This window comes from Acomys minous (assembly GCF_964271855.1).
Source record: "Acomys minous genome assembly, chromosome: 13".
Classification (NCBI taxonomy): Eukaryota; Metazoa; Chordata; class Mammalia; order Rodentia; family Muridae; genus Acomys; species Acomys minous.
In genome coordinates, this window is record NC_140495.1 from 66,695,172 (window position 1) to 66,720,295 (window position 25,124).

The following is a 25,124-nucleotide window of genomic DNA, read 5'->3' on the forward strand; positions in this document are numbered from 1 at the left end:
AGCTGCGGCTGTAGTAAACTTAAAGAGCCAAGGCTCGGGGCAGGGCACATATCTTATGAGGCCTTGGTTGAATGGTAAAACCAATGTCTGGAGTTAGATCCAGGTCCAGATGGGAGACTCCAGGAGGTGGTTGGAAAGTAAACTTCTGCATGAGACTGGTGAAGAAAAGGAACAGCTCCATCTTTGCTAGTGACTCACCAGCACACATCCGACGACCTGGAGACAGAGACAAAATAGGGGGTTATAAGACGTTAGTACAAAATCCTCAACAACACCGACAAACACAAGATCAGAACACACATTATTTCTCGTCTTTGAACGAATGAATCAGTCATCGACCTCCTCTGAGCTTTATTGGTTTTATTTCAAAGTAAGACCTGGAAATACACTAAAAAAAAAAAGATCCAAATGGAAGCTCAGTTTTTTATTTTTAAATGAGAGTCACTTGGGAAGAGGCAACCTCAGATAAAGAATTGTCCAGATCAGCCTGGTACATGGTATGTCGCTGAAAGATTGATGAGCGATGAGTGATATGGGAATGCCCAGCCCCCTCTGCGTGAGAGCCTCCTTACGCAGATGGGTATGGGTTGTGTCAGAAACTTGACTGAGCATGAACCAGAGATGGAGCTTGGAAGCAGTGCTCCTTCTAGGCCTCTGGCTCCAGGCTCCTGCCTAGACTTCTCTCAATAATGCAACGTGAAGCTTTTCCTCTCCAAGTTGCTTTTTTAGTCATGGAGTTCATTACATCAACAGAAAAAAAAACCAAAAAAACAACAAACAAACAAAACCAAGAACAATATTTTAACCTGAAAATATATTTTGACAGACAAAGTCACGTGCAACACAAGATCATGAGGGAAAAGCACACTATTTGTCTTCTACGTGAAAGGTAGCCATTCAGTCCACGAAGCCATATTTAATGTTTAGTACAGGGCAGCTACTAATCTAGGTTCAGGAGTCTGTTGTTGTTCACATGAGATTTGCTATGTAGCAGATGACCTACAGATAAATAGGCAATTATAGTACAGTGTCAAAAGTCCCGAGGAGACCGGTGGAAAGAAGCCAGGGAAGAAGACTCGTTCTTTGAATGAGAGCTTTGTAACTAAGCTTTGATAGAAAGGATGAGATGAAGATTCCAGGTGAAGATGAGGGAAGGTGAGGATGAGGTCTGTGCGTCATTGGCTGGATGATCACTGACTCTTACTGCACAAGAAACATGAGGTAGATTGTCTTGGGTTGGAAGCAAGAGGAAGGAGGAGGAACCAGGCCACAGTGGTCTTGAATATGATGTCAGTCTTGAAAAGATACTGCAGAAACATCTTGGTGAGACAAACCCAATGGTATAATTCGGAAATGTGAATTGTTTGGGGGAATGTCTAAAAATGAAATAATATTGAGAAAGGAAACCTTCCTCGTAGAAGCTTATTAAAATAATGGACACCTGGTAGTTATTTATATTCCCTGTGTTCAGAACAATCTTAGTTTTAGCTTAAACATAATGATCTTTGTATTGGTTTTACAGATTGAAGGCAATATATGTGAATGAAATGTAGCATTTTTTTCTTTTTTCTTTTTCTTTCTTTCTTTCTTTCTTTCTTTCTTTTTTGTTTTTGTTTTTTGTTTTTCAAGAAATTGTTTCTCTGCATACCCCTGGCTGTGCTGGAACTCACTCAAACCAAGCTATCCTGATGGCTTTGCTTCCCATGTGCTGGGATTAAAGGTGTGTATCACCGTGCCCAGCTGAAATGTGCTTCTATGTGCTTCTAAAGACACACCAGACCTATTTGCCTTGCTCCCCGGGGGAAGTCTTTAACATGTTGCTTATGTTAGGACCAGTACTTTTTGTGGTTAATAGAGTTGAAGATCTGTTTTATTTCCCTGAACATAAATCAGCAATGTACTAAAACTTGGGAGACTTCTATCTTACAACAGAGGGAAATGATCTCATGTTAGCTTTTTTGGTTTATTTGAGACCTACATGGAATAGAATAACTCTACATGTAACTACACATCTCCTTATTGGGCACAGTAACGAGGCAAGGTTTTCATGGGGTGAAAGGTCATGGGTCATTTCTCTCTGCTTAGAAATGTCCATAAAATAGCTAACCACTCAGGCCACACAAGTTCAGTGTCAACAAGACACAGGTATTATTGTGGTTGGCTTTGAAACAGCTATTGTTTTTATGGGCTTGCCTGTGTAACAGGTCACCTAACAGGTGACCAACAGGTAAACAGGTCATTGTATGTAATACAGTGTCACAAGCCATGGAGGAGTCTGAGGAAGGATCAGTTAATATAGGTTTGGGGTTAGATATTTTCATCTCCCAAGACATAAGGACATAATTGAATGGTGTTTAATAAGACTGTAAATAAAGTAACTTGGGATGTTAATTATGACCTTCTGAGTAAGCTTCATTGGGTTTCATGGTGAATGCTGAACAGCCCAACAAGACAAAGCATATAGTATGATAGGTTACAACCCCAGCTGGAGATTCTTACTGTATATGTGAATCTGAGAATGATCTCGGGAAACAAGTAAAAACATTTATATCATAAAAGCCCATCAGAGATCAAGACTTCAAACAGTGTGGCTGGAAATGGAAATGGAAGGGAAGGGAGGGATGCTGTCCCCACAACTGCAGGGACAGGAGGACAGAGAGGTTTTTTATTTTTTTATTTTTTCCTTATAGTTTGACTGCTACTTACTTATCTAAGACTATGAAATAGTAGTGGGCTGCGAGTGGGGGTAGATCCCTGTAATCCTAGCACTCCAGAGGGAGAGGCAGGTGGATCTCTCTGAGGTTGAGGCTAGTCTGGTCTATGTAGTGAGTTCCAGGATGGCCAGGGCCATATAAAGAAACTCTGTCTCAAAATAACAACAAAAACAAAAACAACAAAACCAAGGAAAATAGCATTGGCACTCCTAGCTTTCTTTAATTGAAGACCACAATAACATTCCTTTTTTGGGGATTTATTTTTAATTATTTATATACCTATATGTCTGTGGGTAGGTATGTGCACAAACGTGCAGGTGCTGGTAGAACCTAGAAGCACTGGGGACTCCTGAAGCTGGAGCCACAAGCAGTTGTCATTAACCAGATATGGATACTAAAAAACAAACTGAGTCCCTTTACAAAAATCTCTTTTAACTGCTGTTCTACACACACACACACACACATACACACACACACACACACACACACACACACACACACACACACACACAGAAATTTCCACAATAAATTGAGTAAAATCCCCAAACAGGTTAGTCATTTTAAATATGGGTGACTGCTGCTTGTTTAAAGATCCAAAGAGGCTTCATGGTGTATGCAAATCCTGCCAAGCTTGGACATCATATTGATCATGATGGAAGAGCAAAAGTGTTCATAGAGGAAAGCACAAGACCTCAGCATGAACATGAGGTGACGTCTCTCTTACTACTTAAACCAGCTGTGTCCAGTCAGACACCTTACCCACTGAGAAGGGCGTGAAAGCTTCTTTCTTGACAAATCTCCCCTCAGAGCTGAGGAAATGAGCGGGGTTAAAAGCCTCTGGTGTTTCCCACTGTGTTTCGTCCCGAAGTACTGATGTCAACAGAGTGATGACTTCTGTGCCCTAGAAATAAAATTACTATTAGTGGTAAAAATTAAGTCAAAATTTTTCCTAAGATGTCCCTCTGCAATGATGCATTATAACCATGGTTGGTAAATTTCCAGATATGGTGTCTTCTGGAAGCAAATACAATAGTCTTTCCCTGAGAGCATTAAGTTCAGTAATGGAATGTTTGTTTTAGTTACCAAAGTTTTTTTTTTTTAGTTTCTAAAAGCAGTACCTGGAAATGAACCTTTAGTGTCTACTGGTTACGTCACGAAAAACAAGTTATACAACAGATTTTCCTAGGTGACCCAGGATGGTCTTGAACTTACTATGTAGGCCTGGCCAGCCTCGGACTCATGATGTTCAACCTCCTGTGTGCTATATTTGCAGTATAAGCCCCCTCCCCAAGGCAGCTTGTTAACTTTTAATAAATTCATTTCTAAATCTGCATGGGGAAAATTAAGTTGTCCTCCCTGGTATTGTAAGTTGAAGATGAAATGAAATGAAAGAACCTGGTAGAATTTCTGGAAAGTTCAATGGCTCACTAAAGGTTTGCTCTTTCATCCCCAAGGTCAGTGACGGCGGATGGGAAATCAAGAAAGATCCTATAGACAGAGTTTTGCCAGTTCAAGTTTAAGATTAGACAGACCAGCCCCATCTAAATAGTACTGGTGAGAACAGGATGTGCTGTTGAGAGGGGCGTATGGAGAAGCCAGTGAACAGAGAAAGGCTGACAGAGTGAAGTCCCACAATTCCATAGAAGGGAACACATCCACTGGATAAGGATGGACCTCCCTATGGTTGTCACCTCATAAAGGTTCCACCATACCTCGAACTCACAGCAATCTGCCTGCCTCTGCCTCCCAAGTACTGGGATTAAAGGCGTGTGCCACCATGCCCAGCAAAGTTCTCTGCTTTTATATCATGTCATGTGCTGTAGAACAGCTTTCTATAAGTGAAAGGAGTGGTTTTCATTGTATAGGAAAAGACTTTCTGAGAATGAATGCAAACAAAACAAAGTTGAATAATGATTAAGCATCACTCAAAGCAGGAGGTATAGTACATACTTATGAAAGCTTGCCTTGGATGCACAACATTCAAGGTTAGCCATCAGGAAATAAATACATTAATTAAAGAAAATATTCAGTACTTTCTCCCGATAGCTACAACATTAGTAAGGCTTTGGAATATAATCGTTTGGTTAACTATTTTATCAAATGAAGTCTTTGTGAATTTTTCTTTTATTCAAGTAGACAGTTGAGTAAAACCATTTTCTTTTAAAATCTATCTATTTATCTATCTATCTATCAATCATCTATCATCTTTCTATATATCTATCATTATCATCATCATCAACATATTTATTTATTTATCTAGATTATATGTACCTGCACATTGTATACAGACTTTCTCTGCCACATAACAACCATGTTCATTATACTCATTTCCCCCAAGAGCTGACTGAAATGTGCCAAGATTCAGCCAACCACCCAGTGGCTATAGCATGTTAATTAGATCCCTGTACCTGCAAAATCCTTTTGAGAACAATGTTTTATTTGGATGGTAGCACGGTAGGTACGCAGTTAAAACTAAAATCCTACCTCTTTCCTTTTCCTTGTAGATCACATTTAATACTGTTTTTCTGTTTTCACTTTTGGTATGGTTTGAAGATGGGCAGAATCTTCCAACATGCCTATGATCATGGTTTGTTCCAAAGGGTACAGTGGATCCTTTATGAGGTGACGACCATGGGGAGGCCCATCCTTATCCAGCGGTTGTGTTCCCTTCTATGGAATTTTGGGACTCTACTCTGTCAGCCTTTCTCTGTTCACTGGCTTCTCCATACACCCCTCTCAATACCACCTCCTGCTCTCACCACTACTATTTAGATAGGGCTGGTCTGTCTAATCTTAAACTTGAACTGGCAAAACTCTAAGTCAAATGAACTGTTTCTCATTACAAATTAGCTGCCTTGTGTATTTTATTATAGTAACGTGGAGCTGACTAATGCTACATTGCTTGCACTTGTCTTTCTGTTTCACTGTTAATCTGATTAACTTAGCTCAATAGTGTGCCTAACGGAGGCTGAGAGGAAAGCCTCCAAAGACAAGCATGGTCTTGCTCAGAAAGTATTCCCAGAGTAGGATCCAATAGTGGTGAGAGGGGAAGAAGCTTGAACAACCAGCAGCCTCATGGCTTTATGTAGACATGGGCCCACCAGCAATGCTCAGACTAGGTACTGAGGTATTGAGGAAAAGAATCGGTGCCTTGTGTATATCGTTACCTTCTGCTCACTGTTGCCTTCAGTCTAGTTTTAGGAAATACCTGGGAATCAGTGTGTGTGATTGCATGTGAGGGTGTGGTTGGCAGAGGGCTCAGAGCATGACACAGCTTACTTGAAACCTGGTTCCTTCAAAGAGCAACCTTTCGTTCCCAAAAAAGATTTCAATCTTCTGAGTCCCATTTGTTCTCAGTTATAACATAAAATAGAATAATATCTTATAAAGCCTTAGAGAATAGTCATCAGGTTCAATGTGTGTCCATGTGTGTCACATGTTTTGAATGATGGGGACAGAAGAAAGAAGAGAGATATTAAAAGGAAAGGAGAGAAAGACGGGCCAAGATGGTCCTTGAACTTCAATCCGAGTGCTTCTACAATTGTAAACATCAGGAATATACTCTCTTGTCTCTCCGGCTTAAGCCCTTACCTTTGGAATATAGTAGTTCTTGAACAGAACATCTGTGGTTGTCTCATGGGGTAAGCCCATGGGCAGAATGTTAGCGACTCTCTGTATTTCGTGAACTACGGCATCCGTGTAAGGCATTTGAGTTCGGTGCTCAATCCGAGGCTGAGCTGAGCCCACAACTTTGCTGATCTCATCACAGACCTTTTCTGGATACAATGCAATTAGAGTTTAGTATCTGACCTGGACATAGATTCAAGTGATTGTACATGCTTTCTTTATATAGGAAATTGGAACCCAAATGTGCTTATTCCTTCATCCTTCCTACTTTTGTTTCTTTTGGGGGGGGGGCTTGGAGGGTGGTTAGAGCCAGGGTTTTTTCGTGTAGTCTTGGCTGTCCTGGAACTTGCTCTTTAGACCAGGCTGGCCTGAAACTCAGAGATTCACTTGCCTCTGCTTCTCAAGTGCTGGGTTTAAATCATACAACATCACCACTCTGCTTCTGTTTCTAAGGCTGCTCTGTAAACAAGTATGGGAGGATTTCAGAACATCTTAGGATGCTTATAGAGCATATCCTACTTTCTTCTGAAAAATAAGTTTTAAAAGATTTATTTGACTTTCAGTTTGGGTGTGTGCATTCATGTGTATGCATATGGGTATTAGCGTGTGTGTACGTGCTTCTGTGTTTGTGCATATGTGTGTGTATGTGCATGTGCATGTATGGGCAGGTATGTATCTCTGTGTGTGTGTGTGCATGAATATGCATCTTTTTGTGGATGTGTGAATGTGAATTTGGGTGCCCATGGAGACCAGAAGAATGTGCCCTTGGAACCAGAGTTATAGGCAGCCAGAATCTGCCTGGTGTGAAAACTGGAAACTGAACTGAGACTCTCTGCAAGAGCAGTATACACACTCAATCACTGAGCCATTTCCCCATGCCCAAAGCTCCCTTTCTAATGCTAACCGTGCAAGCTATTGTCAAGGCTATAATTTACAGACATCCAGTGTGACTGCAGATTTCTGCCTTTCTGATTCTGAGACTTTTCTTTCCCTTCCTTTGGGTAATGCTCTGAATCTTAGGGACTTACTCTGGACCTCAGGGTATCGCATCATGAGTATAATTCCCCAGCGCAGTGTGGAGGCTGTCGTCTCAGTTCCTGCTGCAAACAGGTTACTAACAAGGGCTAACAAATTTTCTTCATTGAAATAGTTAGCAGATGTATCGTTTTCCTGAGATGGTGAAATGTGTCATTAGTCATGGAATAACTTCATAACGGGTCATCACAGCAAATTACCATGAGTTACCAGGTATAGCAGGGAGGTGGTGGCGCACAACTTTAATCCCAGAGCTTGGGAGGCAGAGGCATGTGGACCTCTGTGAATTCCAAGCAAGCTAGGGATAAAACAGAGAACTGCTGTCTCAAAACAAAAACAAAAATGCCAAACCAAACAAAACCAAATAAGAAAACAAAATAAAACAACAAAAAACCCAACAACAAAAACAAAACACCAACAAAATAGCAGGTATTTCATTCTTCAAGTTATAACAATTGTACAGCTGCCATGCAGAAGCTGAGGAATCAGAGAACATCCCAGATGCTAATGGTGCCAAACAATTCTGAAAATGACAAGGGCTGTTTCTGTTTTGAAAAGTTGGAAGCTAGTTTTTAGTTGCGTTACTAAACTATTATAAATTTTAACAAAGTAATTTTTCTTAGACTTAGCAGCTGAAGTACATTTCAATTTTGTCAATACAGAATATTTTCAAAAGCTAATAGGAAAGATCTACATATTTTCCCCAGAGGTAAATATGGAAATTGTATGCAAGTGTAATGAGCAGCACTTCAGAGTCTATAAAATACCCACTATTAACCTGAGTCCATTATCTTTTTTCTTTGAAGGATTGTTTTGTTCTAGAAGTGATGAGTTAAATTAGTAGTAAATATTGGCTGAAGAATCCTCTTAGGAAAACACCATTACCTCCTGCTGTCTGAGCAGAAAAGCATCAATGAGACTTCTGGGATCATTTTTGTCAAGGTTGTAACAATGTTCTAGGAAGGTCATCCTTATGAAGGAAAATAATTCATCTCTGTTCCTCAGTACTGTCTTGTGGCTTCTTAGGAGAAATCCCAAAGTAGGAAACATATTAAAAAGCTAAAGGAATATAAAGAGAAAGTACTTTAATATAGGCCCAAACTAGTTTGGACAATGTAAGTGATATTATTGGGGAAAAAAATCACAGAATTAACACCTTTGATTTTTACCCAGCCAAGAATATAGACTGGATTATATAATGATGCTTTTTCATTTCTCAGAGTTAAGCAATCAACACTGAAAACCAATGCAGCTCATAAGTTTTAGGTATGAACAGTATTTTGCATATTGTATCTGTGGGGATAATATGCCTAAGGTTGAAACAGATAGTAATATCAGCTTTATGTTGAAAGTGATAAACCCAGTGTTTTTCTCACAATTTTTTTTTTGTGAATCCAGGCAAACAATCAAATTATTTTATGTCTGAACAGCACAATAAATGTACTTATTATTTGTAGAATCACAGAAATACTTTAGTTTGTAACTTATATTATCTAAAGATTCCATCAAGGAGCACAGCTTAATCAAGTCTTCTATGATACTTAAGATGTTCAAAGACACTGGCAAGGACACTTTTATATTGTGTGTATTATAAGGGCATGCTTGTACTCCTTGTTCTGCAAAAGAACCATCATGTGCATGATATTACTAACTTAGCTCATACACACTGTTCGTGGTTGGTTGGTTCTATGCTAAGCACCTCCCAGCCCAGATGCTTCTGGGAGAGTATCCGGTTGATACCAACAGACACCAGCTTGATTTCAAGAAACTCTCACTCAGTTCAGATGCCCAGAGAATGTGAGAAGACTGCAAGGGATGCTGACGAGAGAGACAAAGACTAAGGAAGTTTCAGAAATGGAGTGGACCTCAAGAAAGTCAAGGCCGAGCTTTCTAAAAGACTGACTTGCTTAGCCCCTCTCCTTTTTGTTCTTCTGCCTATTTCATCTGATGCCTGGAAATGAGGTGTAAGACAGATTTTGCATGTTAATGGCTCTCTGAGTAAAGCTAATTTTAAAGATTTAGTACTTGTCCGTTTCATTTGCATGTGATAGCAACAAACTTTGCTATTCCAGGTTCAACTTTACTGTTTGCTAAGATTTGCATTTCTCAGTATTTATTTTTGGATAGGCAAGATCTGGTGTTTAGCCATGTTCTCAAAGGAGTTCATGACCTCTCCAGATGGCTTAATGAGCAAAAGATCTCATCTAAGATTGTATGAGATAGCTGCCTGTGTCTGTTCTAAGCATCAATATCAAGAGGTGGTCTGCATTTATAGAAAAAGGATAAATTGTTCCAAAGTGAAATGATATGTTTAGCTGTATTGGTACTATTCAAAATTTTACAAGCTTATTTTTTAATTAAATATATAATTCATGTATGAGTGTTTAATCTGCATGGATATCATGTATCACTTGCATTCCCGGTGCCCACATAGGTCAGAAGAGAACATCTGATCCCTTGGAATTTGAGTTACAGATGGTTGTGAGCCATCTTGTGGGTTCTAGGAATGGAACTGGGATCATCTGGAAGAGCAGCCAGTGTTGCTACCTGCTTAGTCATCTCTCCAGCCCCTAGAAGATGAATGAGATTGCTGAGCCACTGTGAACATGTATTGATCAACATAAACATTGAGAGAACATTTATTTTATCACTTTTCATTGTGCACTTGTTAGTTCTCCTTGTTAAATCCTCTTTCCTAACTGAATTCTAGTATAGACTTCTTTAACTGATGCTTAGTTCATACTCTTTCAACGACGGTTGATGTAGGCAAACAACAGACAGTAGCTACAATGATAAGATACACCAAAGCCACGTAACATTAGTGTGACTCACAATCCATGCATCAAGGTATTTACTGCAGTGCTTTGTGGTGACAGAACCATCAGATAAGTTAAACAAGCATGTTCGTTATAGTATTATACTTACAACACATTGACATCCTTTGACAGTCTCTTGAACAATCAAACTCAAATAAAGAAATCAAGTCAAATAAGGAAAGACAGTTACCACAATTCCAGGGTTTCCTATGAGTTTCACATTTTCACCAATTAAATTTAAGAGTCTCAGGAACTGGGGATCTTGGTAGTCAAATCGTTGCCCAAGCAACACGGACACAATGACGTTAGCCACAGAAGCATTCAGGACTTTTTTGATCTCAAAGGGTTTTCCTATAAGACAAGTCATCAAACAGGTCAGGAGTATTCGAATACCCAGCACGAAACGAGTGCTGGGTTGATTGGAAGAGCCTACTCAGTAAGGTTTTATAGGAAGATTATTTGTGATTGTGTCTTTTATGGCTTTGACTAATGCCAAGAATTTGCCACAGAGAAAATTCAACAGGCATGTAAAAGAAAAGTGGGCATTTAGCTCAGTTAAAGAAATAATATTGTGGCAGAGGCACTCTAAGATTTGTGAGTGTATCTGGGTGTGCAGTGTGTGTAGAGACAGTGGTTAATGCATAATGTATGAGAAACTATCATTCACTATCATTGGCTGCACTGAAGTTTGGAGTAGAACATTCTACAATATTATGATGTTTTCTGCATTACTAAAATCTACAGAGTGTGAAATCAGACCTGGTATTACAGATCTGTATCCCAGTTACTGGGGAGGCTAAAGCAGGAAGATCTAATGTCTAAGGCTTCCCAGGGCTATAGACTAAGTTCAAGGCCAGCTTAGATAGCCTAGTCACTAGTCCTAGTGGGACTCAAATGAAAAATAAAAAGCAAAAAGAGGGCTGTATCTGTAGCTTAGTGACCCAATGCTTGGTGAGTATGCATGAGTCCTTAGTCCACTACCCAGTTACATCCCCAAAATACATATCCAAAACCCTACTTGGGTTATGAGACTATTGAGGAGATAAGCATTTACTATTTATTTATTTTAAAAAAATAGCATATTGAATGTATAACGAGAGGCTTTTACAAGGTTGGGTATTAGCTAGCATGCCTCCCGAAAACAGGTTTGTTTGTGTTTGTTTGTTTGTTTATTTATTTTTGAGGCGTGATTTCGTTATATAGCCCTGGATAGTCCAGAAATTTCTATATAGACAGACTGACCTCATACAGATCCATCTGCCTCTGCTTCTTGAGTGCTGAGATTAAAGGATCATGGCTGACAGTTTTAGTTACTTTTCTATTGCTGTGAAGACATCATGAGCAAAGCGGCTTAGGAAAGAAAGCATTGAATTGGCTTACAACTTCAGAGAGTTAGAGTCTATTGGTTTATTACTACTATGGGACAGGCATGGCAGGGCATGAAACTAGAGCAATAGCAGAGAACTTAAATTCTTTTTGTTTGTTTGTTGATTGGTTTGGTTCTTTTTTGTTGTTGTTTTATTTTTGTCTTGGTTGTTGTTTTGTTTGAGACAGGGTTTCTCTGTGTAATAGGTCTGGTTCTTTGGACCAGGGTGGCCTCAAACTCACAGAAATCTGTCTGCCTCTGTCTCCTGAGTGCTGGGATTAGAGGTGTGAACCATCACACTAGGGGAAAGCTTACATTCTTACTGTGATTGGTTCTACTCTTTGTAATGAGTACTTCCCTTGTCTGGAAAAAGCTAAGGACATCCTTTGAAATAAAGGACCCTCCTACATTGAGGACAAGAAGCATTATAGGCTAGGGAAGGTCAGGTGAACTCCAAAGGTAAACCAACCAACCAACAAACAAACAAACAAATAAAAGCTATGGTACACTTGAGGATGATGTGAAAATCCCAGCCTTGGGGATAGTGGCTCACAGGCATTTGCTACTGATCCAGCCTTCTTTCTGACTTCTCCATTCATAAGCACACTCTGCTGCCTCCTCTATCTGTATCAACCTCCTCCTGGAAGCTACTCAGATGAAAGATGTACCTGCTCTGTTGCCCAAAGCATCTCTTATCTGTTCTCCAACTAACCATCGTGGACAAGCTTTTAAATTCCTTTATGTGGTAGACTAAAAAGCTGGAAAATGTCATTGTGTCACCCGCCCCCAGATACTACATATTATGTCTAAGTTAATTTTTTGGTATGTGAAGACTGGATTACTGTTAAAAGTACATTGTCTGAAGTTAAAAAGGACTGCATGTTTTCAAAGTACTGTCAAACAGTACAAATGTATTTTCTATAAACATGATTTTTAATAGATTCATGTATGTAGGGGAAGGCAGGGAGGGAAGGAGAGGGGAAGAGGGAACGGGGCAGGAAAGGAGAGAATGAAAGCAAATGTTTACATTTGATGTGGACAGCTTTGGAGTAGACAAGATTGGGTATTTGTTCTTAGGATTTTTCTACAAGTTAAATTATGCCAAACCAAGTGACAAAATACACCTTTTGCATGACAAATGAAATGGCTTTATTTTGTTCCACACACCTTTGTGAGACTCAAAGTTCTGTATGAGATGCCGGCATTCCTCTATAATAGTGTCTTCTATAATCCGCTTGCCCATCCCGAGGTTCCTTAAGGTGGTCAAGCTGAATCTTCTCATTGTTTTCCAGGTTTCACCGTGAGCAAAGGCAATTCCTTAGAGAGAAAAGAGTCTGTTTAAGTTACCTCCAACAGTTTCAAATTTAGTGCTCAGTGACAAACAAAAATTATAAACAGAAGCTTTGTTTTGCCCTGACAGAAATAAGGGAAGGATGGGCTGATAGTTTACTCAAACGATAGAGAATTTATCTGGCATATTTAAAATCCTAGTTTTGTCTCTCTGCAAGAAAAATAAAAAACAAAAGAAGAACCAAATAAACAAAAAACCCACAAATAATGCTACCCCCCAAAAGAGTAGGAAATCTAGTTTTCTTTAATTTTTTTTGAGGATTGATGTAGAATCTAAGTTGATGTAGAATATATGATGAATTTGTTTTTCTGAGTCCAATTAAAAAAGACAATATCTTGAGTAAGATCTATTTTTTTTTATCTTGAGAACATGCATTTCTATTTTATTTATTGGAACACATCCGGTCCAATATATAAAAGGAATTCCTTCCTGTTTTTACAGTGGCAAGTTGTAAAGCACGTTTCTTTTTCTAGTCATATAACAAGGACCTTTGGGTTACGAAAACATTTTGTATTCTTTTCTCAATAAATTCAGTACATGATTTTTAAATATTTGTTTTATTCTTATATCAAGCTAGGTGTGATGAAGGTGTCAATGAACAATTGCAAACAAATTCATTATTTTCCAGTGAGAACAAGTAGTCCAGAGCATATAAAACCACCGAAGTAAAGAGAGAGGAATAAATAAACACAACATAGTTGAGTTAATAACTTTAACTAAAGTGCTTTATTTGAACTTTAAAGGTCATTACCTTTTCCGTCAAAAATCCTTTCAAATATAGGCACTCGAGAACGCTCCCCAAATTGATTGCCATAGTTAATAAGGGCGTCTTTCACCGTCTCATAGCCAGAAAGCACCACCACCTTCCTTGGTCCCATTTGAATGCTGTAAATGGGGCCATATTTCTTGGAGAGCTTTGGTGTACAAAAAGCAGAGAGACAATGAAAACATCACAGTATAATAAAAAGTGAAGTTGGATCATGACCTCCGGACTGCTTTACGAGGGTTACTTCTCCAGCCACTGTAAATCCTGGAGCCACTCTGATTCCTCCAAGTGGTGGACCCTGGCCTCTTTGATTTTTAAATCTGAGAGTAAGAGTTATCTTTTACTACAGAACAGACCTATAGTCTCTCTCTATTATGTTTTTGTTTGAAAACAGAAAATTCCCAAATGGAACTCCAGGGAGACAAAAGACTTCTCTGGTACCACACTGATGTATTCCATGTACACATTCTGTTTCTTAGGATTTTCTATGATATTATAGGGCCAATCACTGCTCCATCACTAGTAACATTCTTTACTGAAGTTGACCTATTTAAAGTTGCAACAGGAATCGAAGGATCACACGATTTAGAAAATTGGTACAACTAAGATTAATGTTTCCGAAGTAGGAGTTAAAATGGGAGTTTGAGAACAGAGGGTCTTGTCTAAGAATTACTTTACACAAGGTAAATTATCTCATGTCAGAAAGTCAATTCAAGGGGAAGTTTAATAATATATATATATTTGTTATGGAAAAGAGTGAAAATCTCCTTTTCTGTAGGTGAAAGTAGTTCAGAAAACTGGCGTGTCTGTGGAAATGAAAAAGAAATGTACTAACGAGAAGGAGGTAGTCAGGTCAATACATAAGCAAAAGACAGGAATAGTGTGGAAATAATGTTGAGGAAGAGGGAGTTAGACCAAGGGATTTGTTGAAAGAAGATCCCATTCTTATGAGGGATTAACCTGGCCTGTGAGTTTGGCTGTAAACAGAGCCACAATGTTGTATTGAGTATTGATTTCATTTCTAGAAAGTTAATTTCTGTGAAGTACCCTTATCTGTAAAATGGAGATACAAATGCCATCTTATTTTACCCCAGGTTAGTTAGGAGGAGAATATGGAGTTCTTGTGTTGATTTATTAAATTAAAAAAAAAAAACAAGACAAATTCAATGTGTTTTTGTTTTGTGCTGATTGAGTTGAAATTATAGTTTTCTCATCAATACTTTGTTTCATAAGATTTTAAAAATAAAAATGGTACAAATTCTATGACAGCTCAATTCAGTTAGAAACACTACAGAATTTATAGCCAAACGCCAGCTCAAAATATTCACACTGTTTATCGCTATAATCACTAACTATAGATTTTTTCAGTGAAAAACTGGAGAGATTTAGTCTGGTGTTTGCACCAGGTCTGTAAACTAGAAGAGAGTGACATAGAAGACAAAAGCTAAACTCATTCTTCAAATTACTGGAAGACCTAGGTCTAAACTGTAGGATCTATAACAGATTTTTATATTATTTATGTGTAGAGTTTTGAGAAATTAATTTGACGTTTGCATATAAACTAATAATCAAATTGAACTGCTTTGTAGTACATCATATGAAAAAACTGTAGACCAAAACATTTGTGATGAAGGTTATATGCCATAAATATTTCTGAATAAAATTGCCACTTAAGCCCTTGAATCATATTAGATAGCTAATTTACATACACACAGTCACTCATATATATATATGATATATATACACAAATTTAAATGCATGTATGCATTTTTAAGCAGCTCTGCTAATTTTGAATGCTGGTGACCTCAAAACATATATATGAGCTCTTAGCACATGTAAGGTAATAAATATCTCAGGTCAAGAATTATTTAGAGAAACACACACACACACACACACACACACACACACACACACACACACACACACATACACACACACACACACACACACACACACACACACACACACACACACACACACATGCACACCTCATGAACAACCTTACCTCTTCATGTCTTACCTCTAACATGGTTTCATATGGTCTCTTCAGGTTTAGGATGTGTAGATTTCCAATAACTGGCAATGGTTTGGGTCCTGGAGGAGACTGTTGTTTGGAGGCTTCTGCCATTAAGACTTTAATCTTTAAAATAAGAACAAGAATGAGGCCCAGGAGGGCCAGCACAGCAGAAGAGTCAAACCCACTCATTATCTTTAAGCCAACATAACCATTAAGGAATTAGAGATCTTTCTAGTTACAAGCAGACAGAATCAACACTTCTGATGAAAATCAAAGACTTCAAGGCGTTGCTACGTTTGCTATAGCCATTGTCTGTCTTTCACCTATTTTATAATGAAAGCAAGATAAACCCTGTTCTTCCTCCTTCCCCTGTTTTGATCTTTTTTTTTTTTTAACCTTTCCTCTTTCCCCTCCCAGTTCAACCTGATCAGTTGAACCTGGATTTTCTTTTCATGTAAAACTGGGATTAATCTCATGTTTCCTGATAGATCACATCTGCTTAATCCTTGAAGACAAAGTCTACATTTGCACAATGAGATCAGTTGCATTGTTTGGTAAGTAGAGCGCAGCATGACCTCTGCATGGTGGTTGGGTGTGCAATCCACACCGAGAACTTTCCGTCTCTTACGCTGTTATCTGATCTCAGGCTTCCTCCCCTTTGACGCCCCGTACAGGGAACTTATTTGTTCAGTACTTAGTAAGTACTGGGCACAGACTCTAGTTCAAGTCTTCAGTAAATTAGTCTTTTCTAAAAACATCTGAGAGACTGGGGTCACCTAAAGGAAATGGAGGGGAATGATGGTGCATTGACCTACTTCATTTACATGGTACAGTTATATAGAACTTTAAAAATATTGTTATATATTTTATGAGCTTAGTCTAACTCTAATAACTGTCATAATTTTAAAAATACAGACATAGAATACAGTTTGATTTTTTCTTCCCAATTACCCTCTTTTTTTATTTCCTTCCACCTCTTACTGGGTCCCTCCTCTTTCTAAATAGTTCCCCTTCTGTTTCTTGTCCTAAAAAAATTCAGATTCTGTGTATGAGAGAAAGCATGTAATATTTCTTCCTGAGACTTGTTTGTTTTGATTAGTATGATTATATCTTATTCCATTCACATCGTAATTTTATTTTTATGTCTGAATAATACTTTATAATATACACATATCTCCTTCTTTCCTTCCTTCCCCACTTCCTTTCTTCCTCTTTCCTTCCCTCCTCTCTGTTTCTTGCTCTCTCTCTCTTTCTTCCTTCAGCCCCTATCTTTGTTTTACATTTTATTTAACACACATGTGAATGTAGGTATATGTGTATGTATGCATGCATGTATGTGCATTTTCTGATGGTCAGAAGGCAGCTAGTGGTAGGCAATTCTCTCCTACCGCATGGGTCCTGAGGTCATCAGACATGGCAGTAGACTCTTTTAACTACTGAGCCAGCTCATTGACCTCCATACCATGCTTTCTTTATCTATCTATTTACATACCTAGGGTAATTTCATAACTCAGTTATTATGAATAATGACACAATAAATGTGGGTGTGCTTGGATCTATTACAGTCTGACTTTGGCTCTTTCAGGTGTGGACCTAGGAGCTGTATCATATGATCTTGCTCACACAGAATTTAACCCAGCAACCTTCCTGTCTCAACCTCTCAAGCGCTGGGATCACAGGTGTGCACTACCTTATCTGCATATATAATCTTTATTGAGTCTTTACTTCTCAGCCAACACTGAGGAAAATAATAACAGTACAGTACATAAGTAATTGCAGTACTGTGATGGATAATGTGTGCGAAGGCCCTGGTGTTCATTTAAGACTCAGTATCCTGCATCCATCCTTTTTATTTCACTGGAAAGCTTTCTTGTTTGTGTCTGCATTCTTTTCTGAGGAAGAGCCTTTCTTCACTGTCACCTAATTTGCCAGATTTCTTGAGAACACTTTCCCTCAATTGTTCACTTGTTTTACCACAATAGCTCATAGAGAGTTCATCATTTGCTCTTTGTTACAAATGAAAATTTGTTAAAGTGAGGGTGTTTCATTTCTACCATTCATTTTATTTCATATTTAATTTTGAGAAAGGATCTCATTGTGTGTCCCTAGCTGGCCTGGGACTCTCTATGTAGATCAAGTTGTTCTTGAACTCACAGAGATCTTCCTGTCTCTGCCTCTTGAGTTAAGTACTGTGATTAAAGACCTTTACCACCATGCTCAGTTTTTTTCCATTTTAATGTTGATTTGTCTCTCCGCCCCCCCCCCCACTGCAGTGCTTAAGACTGGACTCATCCCTTAATGAATATTTGTCAAATTAGTAGTTAGATTAAAAATTGAATGAAGGATTGATGTATTTCACACATTTAGAAGAGTCAATCTTAGGGATATTGGACTGGGAAGAATCATGTGACCATATAAAAGAAACTCTGCGATTGTATGGGTGAAGGCAGTGAACACAAAGAGATCAGGGGTCTTGGTAAAGATATAGTTAGCTACTTATTTTAGCATGGCCGCAAGCACAGCTTAAGTCTGGCCCTTCTACGATGCTCTATGTATCACATGGGTTAATGAAACGATACTAAATATTCCTCCCACATATTTAAAAGCCTCTATACTTGGGAAAATGTCAGAATGCTCGATTACAGTCCCAGATTACCCCATTTGTCAGGCAGCAGTGGAAACCTTCTCAACCCAAGTCTTGAGTATTTGAACAGTTTAAAAGAGGCAGCTCCTCACACAGAACAAAGAGCAGCATTTCACTGTGCAGAGTCTAGCTGGAATCTCAAAGATATTTTCAGCAGCAACAGCATTTACTAGAGTGGTTTTTCAAGTACAAAGAACAAAAGGGGAAAACAAAAGGTTCAATGTCAAAATGGGGAAATGGCAAGATGAAAAGGATCTGTAGCTGATTTTTTTCAAATTGTTATATAAGAATTGACAATAGTTTTATTTATTATGACCATATGATTATTATACAATGTCACCAATGAGGAAATGGAGGCTTTAAGGAGTGGGTTATCTGATCAAGGCCAGTACAAGGATTCTCGGTCTCCTGATTTGAATGCTCTTGATCTCTGTGACACTGGTTCCCAGTGCTGACAATGAGCACATCTGGTTCACATCTGGCCATGATTAATGTATCATCTGAAACCGACTACAACAAATAACAAAGATATGTAGCCATAACTGTTTCTTAATTGTTCTTCAGAATGTCTAGGATAATTGCTGGACATTATCAATATTATTTCCGGGCATCTATGTATGTCAGTTAAGAAAGCCAGGTGTTTCCTGTTCTGACTATTGTTAACTCTCCAGAAAAGAGGAATGAAGTCTCTGATAGCAACTTCCGATGTGTTCTCCAGCCTCCAAGTCAGAGAGAGTGCACATCAGCATCTAAGAGCTGACATGAAATGACGGAGACCGCCAGGAGGAGACGGAGGAATTCGTATCCATACCCTCATGGGTTCTTTCCTGCAGCCATACTGAAATCCACAAGAGGGAGTCACAAGACAGCAGCAAGCATGGAATAATAGGAGATCACAGAACTGCCTGGGCAAAGACTATTGAACTGAAAAGTTTCAGGGCTAAATGTGGGGACTTAGGTAAAGTTGTCCAATTGCCATCTTTCTATTTTTATTTTTTCATTAAGGCATGTATGCACATGGTCCCGAAGTTCTTTTTTGCACCTGCATTTTATGCTTTAAAATGACATCATTTTATTCCTAGTGCTGATTGACGTGTATGACGTCTATTCACCATCACCTCTCAAACACAGTTTGGTGTCTGTATTCATGAGGTATAGCCAAAAGGGTTTCCTTCATGAACTCCAAATGTTATACCATGACAATGATTTTCTGACACGGCAGAGTGACTTCAAGTGTGGCTTTTTGACAGACTTGAATTTGAATTCACATTCTGTCTTTTCTTAGGCCGCTTGTGGTGAAGTACTCAAACTGTCTGTGCCTCGATATGTAGTATGCTGAGTATTTATCCAAACTCAGATGTATTCTAAAAGTGTGATTTACTGGCCAGTAACTCTCAAGTCACACTCCATCACTGAGGGAAGTTGACGTCTCCAAGGAAGGAGATCTAAGCTCTACCTCCAGGCAGGTGCTGTAGCAGAGACTGTGGGTGAGTTCTACTTACTGGTTTGCTCCCTGTGGCTCGCTCAGCCTGCTCTCTTATACAATGTAGGTCTTAGGTTCGAAGATCTTCTACCTGCTTTCTTATTTTTATTATCAACCATTAATGAAGACAATGCCCACAAACTTGCCTGCAGGCCAAGCTTATACAAGTGTCTTCTCAATTAAGATGCATTCTTTCAAGAGATGTGTACGTTTGTGTATTGCCGGAAGTCATTGTTAAGAGTAAGTTCTGTCTGATTGACTCTGTGGGGCCCAAATATCCAGGAGCCTGTACCTGGATTCTCTTGGCCTTATCCTGAGCACATACATCCATGTCCATATATTATTTACTTTGTGTCTTTTTCAACAACAGACTATGGCTGCCAATACATTATCTTTTCTAAATTTTGTGTCTTTCTAATGACTTACTTGAATGGTAAAATGGCATTGTACTTTCTGGTACATAGAACATAGCAGTTCTCACTCTTCTAAACAACACTAATAAAGTGTAAGCATTGTATTGAGTTTTGAGTTTTGTACAATGTGTTTTTATCATACTCACCCTCCCAAAACTCTTCTAAGATCCACTCCCAACTTTCATCTCCACACAACTCTGAGACCGATTTTGTTTTGTTTGGTTTTGGGTTTTTGAGACAGGGTTTCTCTGTGTAGACTTGGCTGTCCTCAAACTCACTCTGTAGACCAGGCTGGCCTCGAACTCACAGAGATCCGCCTGCTTCTGCTTCTCAAGTGCTGGGGTTAAGGGTGTGTGTCACCACCACAAGTTTTAGGTAATCATTATGTAGCAATGAATAATGATGCTTGAAACTCACTAACTTTCTTCTTTCTTTTTTTCTTTTTGTACACAGGACAGTTTGGAGATGTTGAAGAGTCTTCAAAATGTCAAAATCTACTAATTAATATTTTAAGATATTTATCATTCAAAATACATACACACAGTCAATAAATTAAAAAAGATGCACTGTGGGATCTTCATATAAAGTCTCTGATGTGATGGTGAAAATGTTTTTCTTTTTAAAATAATAATAATAATAATAATAATAATAATAATAATAATAATAATAATAATAATAAATATACTTTATTTACATTACATCCTAATTGGAATCCCCTTGCTTTTTTCTTCCTGTTCACATTCTCTTTCCTCTTCTGTTCTATTCCTTTCCCCTAGACCTCCTCCCCCACCGTCTGGTCTGTCTACAGCCTATCAGGTCTCATCTGGAAAGCTTGCATCCCCTTCTTCTGTGCTCCCATAGGTCCTCTGCCCTAAGGGGCAGTCAGCAAATCAAGGGCATGAGAATTCTTGTCAGAGGTAGTCTCCAACTCTGCCCCACCCCGAATCTACCCTGCCTGTGGAGAATGAGCTGTACATTGGCTACATCTGAACAAGGTGTCTAGTTGTTCTGATTGCAATGTCCTTGGTTAGTACATCTGTCTGTGTAGGCCCCTCCGGGTCCAGATCCGCAAGCCTTGATAGTTTTCTTTGTGGAGCTCCTGACCCCCCGCCCTCATTTCCATCCCCCAACTCTTCCATACAATTTGCAGTTCTTCACCCAGAGTCTGGCTACATGTCTTAATCGCTTACTGTGTGGAATCTCTCAGAGGATGTCTATGTTGGACTACATTCACCAACTGTTTTGCATGCTTTCTTTATCATGAACTGACTATAGGCTGTTGACATCCAGAAGGGTCAGCATGGGTGTAGCTTTTCTGCTTTTACAATATTTTACCTGTAGGAGGCCTATCAGTTTTCTATATATCATCACCATAAAAATGGAAAACTATTTTTTTTTTTTTTAGGAACTAACTCTGGGCTAAAAGTCCCTTTCTACTTAAAACCCACTATACAATGGATTCCCCTAATCCCATTGACTGTCAATGTCCTCTTGACATTGCTTGGATCATTATTTTTTAGTTGCTTATTCTTCATATTGTGGATACAGCACTGGACTATTAATAGAAGATTGGCTGATTATTTGTAGTTCTTCAGTCCTTCTAAATTTTTTTCTAAAGTATAATTGTTGTGTGATTTTCCTTCCAAAATAGAGGAGGCACTGACAGATCAAGAAAGAATTGTTCCAAGAGCAACTTGATGGCCCATTGAGTTTATTTGGGTTACTTGTAGGATCTTGAGTGATTAAAGACAGCCAACTAAATTCTCAGGAAGCCCCTCAGTCACAGCTGCACCACAGCAGTTTTACCTGCCTTGACTGTTTACCTCTTATATAACTTAGGGAGGGGAGGAGCTTTGGGAGGAGCTCCTGAAGGCCAGTGAAACCCATGAGCCTCATGAAATCCCACCTCCTTCCAGTAAGGGATGCCATCAGACCCAATTTCATGAGGGTCACCCACAGATGCTCTCATTCAAGATGACATTTTCTCATCCACTTGGAAGGGAACAATTATACAAGAACATATTTCATAGTGCAAATCCAAGATAAAATAACCAATGGTAATATCTGTTTATTATTCTTCTGCCCTCAGCTGCAATTGGCTTTTTCTTCACCACCTTTCATTTCTTCGTTTAACAAGACACCCACTTATATATTCACTAAGTTGGGCAGGGAGGATATAGATACTGCCTGGTGCAGTGGGTGTTAATGCCTGCCAAAGGGGAAAATGGAATTCACACAGGGGAAGCCTGAATTTGGATGCCTGAATGTGAATATTGCCTCATTCTCTGTGAAGACAGAGAATGAGGCAATATTAGTGATGAGAGATGGTCTGCAAAAACAATTTGAACAACCAGGTATTTGTAATCAGAACAGTAGAAGTCAGATTTATATTGAAGAAATGGGGTCCACTAAAGAAATGACTAGCAAGAATTCTACAGTCCTGGACTTAATTGACATATATTTGCATGACCTTGTAGCTTTGAACAGTATCAGTTCTCTTGTGACATATGCCTTAGTATCATGGAAAATCATGCCAGACAACCAAGAGTGTATGGTGGTAAGAATGGGAGGCACCTGGTCACATTGTGGTAGCATTCTGGAAGCAGAGAAACGAATGCCTGTGCTCAGTTTCCTCATTTTCCCCTTTGTATTCTAGGAACCTAGCCCATCAAACGATGCTACTTGCCTTCTGGGTGAGTTTTCTAAATGTTCTCTGACTGCATCATATCAGATAAGCCTAGAGGTATATCTCCCAGGTGATTCTAAATCCAAATTGACAATGGAGATTAACCATCACTTAGGGTGGCTTGAAGCCAAAAGGTGATCATCAGATGTGGTACACAGAAAATGGGCTGAAACATGTGTTAGACCTTAAAGGTAGGTGTGTGTGTGTGTGTGTGTGTGTGTGTGTGTGTGTGTGTGTAGGTACATACAAATACTCACCATATATGTTTATATTTCATGGACTGTCATATTTGTCTTGTTGCAGTTTATTTTATTTTATTTTTTTTGCCATAGGGTTTCTCTGTGTAGCCCTGGCTGTCCTGGACTTGCTTTGTAGACCAGGCTGGCATTGAACTCACAGAGATCCATTTGCCTCTGCCTCCCTGAGTGCTGGCCTTAAAGGCATGCACCACCATTGACCAGCCTGTCTTTTTAAAAACGCTTCTTTAACCTGCATTAATTCGTGTTATATGATCACTTACAACACTGTCACAAAAGTAGGCGAACAGTACTAATAGTTGCTAAGAGCAAATGAAAAATCTCTTCCCCACAAAATTCTTTTTCACAGGAGTTTATTGCCTTTTTAGATATAGCATTTGCCCACTTTCTAGTTTATTTTCTATAGGCATGCATAAATATGTTTATATGTGCACATCATTGATTTTAATGCAAATGCCATTATTTACTAGATGGAATTACGTGATCAAAAAGTTCCTTGAGAATTTTTTAGAGTTTTTAAAGAATAAAATCTAATGTGTGTAAATACAAATTTTGTTATACTTTTTCTTTTAACTTGTCAATTACACTTGAATAAAGTCACATTTTCAAAGCAAGTAATAATCCACATTTTATGTATAAATACTTATATATAGTGAACTAATCATTGACGCAAACATGTACATATAGGTTCACATCATTTATTTCCTTTATTTCTGACAACAGAGAAGACCAGGGGGAACAAACACCACAATAACAATGAACACATCTAAGTTTACATCTCGGCGGCTGCATAGCACTTGAAGAACCTATTACTTAAGGAAATGGCTGATTCCAGGCAAAGCGTGAAACAAATGAGGGAGAGCGAAGTGGAAAGCATCATGAGCAGGTGTTTTGTGACACCGGCTTAAAGGCTGTGGAAACAAGGGCTGGAGAACTCTGAAGATATCTTAAATTTCACAAACCTTTCTGAAATTGCATCTATTAATTCTGGGTCAGTCCTTCAGATGTAGTCAAAAGCAATCACAAAACTTTCTGAAATTGATCATATAAATAGACCTTGAAACTTATCCCTTCTTTAGATTGGGGAAGAGGAAGGATAGCAGGCTACCAAGAAGAGACTTGATACCCTATGAGCATATACAGGAGGAGGAAATCCCCCTCAGTCACAGTCATAGGGGAGGGAGTAAGGGGAAATAGGGAGAGAGGAAGCGAGGAATGGGAGGATACAAAAGATGGGATAACCATTGAGGTGTAATATGAATAAATTAATAAAATAAAGTTAATTTTATTCTATGAACTGATGCAATAGACTTGGCATATTGAATTTTGCTTTGGAAGTGACATGAAAGTGATGTTAATTAAGTGTTAAACAAACCAAACAAAGCAGGGTTTAGTCTTCAAACTTGAGGGGAAAAAACCACTTCTGCAAATAAACATAACTAAAACACACAGCCAGAATACATGCACATAAAATGTTTCCGGATCTACTAAAACAAACAGAACATAGTTGGATAGATGCAATGAATAACCTGGGGAAGCTTGAAGACTCTCAGGATAAACTCAGGATAAACTCACAAACAATAAACATGAATTTATCTGAGTTAGAAACATATATATTCATATAAAAATAATTTGCTAACCTTCAGAGAAAATGAATGTAGAATACATGTACTGTATCTTTGACTCCATTTATTAATATGGCAAGGTTTTATATTCTCCCCCTTTCTATGAGAAAACAATCATTGGTTTTTATGTAGTACCCTGGGCAATGCATCCAAGACTCAGAAAGTGATGGAACTAACCTTATGTTATGTATTTCCTAATGTTAACAGCTCCTCCCCTTTAAACTTGATGATAAAGGAAAAACTAAAGACACACCAATAAAATGGTAATTATGAAAAGGATTTACTCCTAGAACTCACAGAGGCATAGGCAGGCATGTCGATGTG

The 25,124-nt window shown here is 38.7% G+C and overlaps 1 protein-coding gene across 1 annotated transcript; it reads right to left on the bottom strand.

The window, feature by feature from the left end:
* Positions 1-19: 19 nt before the first annotated feature.
* LOC311581805 (cytochrome P450 2K6-like) lies at positions 20-17,107 on the bottom strand (the record flags this gene model as incomplete). Its single annotated transcript, XM_084754338.1, has 10 exons — positions 20-216; positions 3,474-3,615; positions 6,306-6,490; positions 7,370-7,511; positions 8,262-8,435; positions 10,383-10,543; positions 12,726-12,875; positions 13,661-13,823; positions 15,681-15,884; positions 17,081-17,107. The coding sequence occupies 10 exons, from the start codon at positions 17,105-17,107 to the stop codon at positions 20-22; spliced, it is 1,545 nt and encodes a 514-aa protein (XP_084610464.1).
* Positions 17,108-25,124: the final 8,017 nt, after the last annotated feature.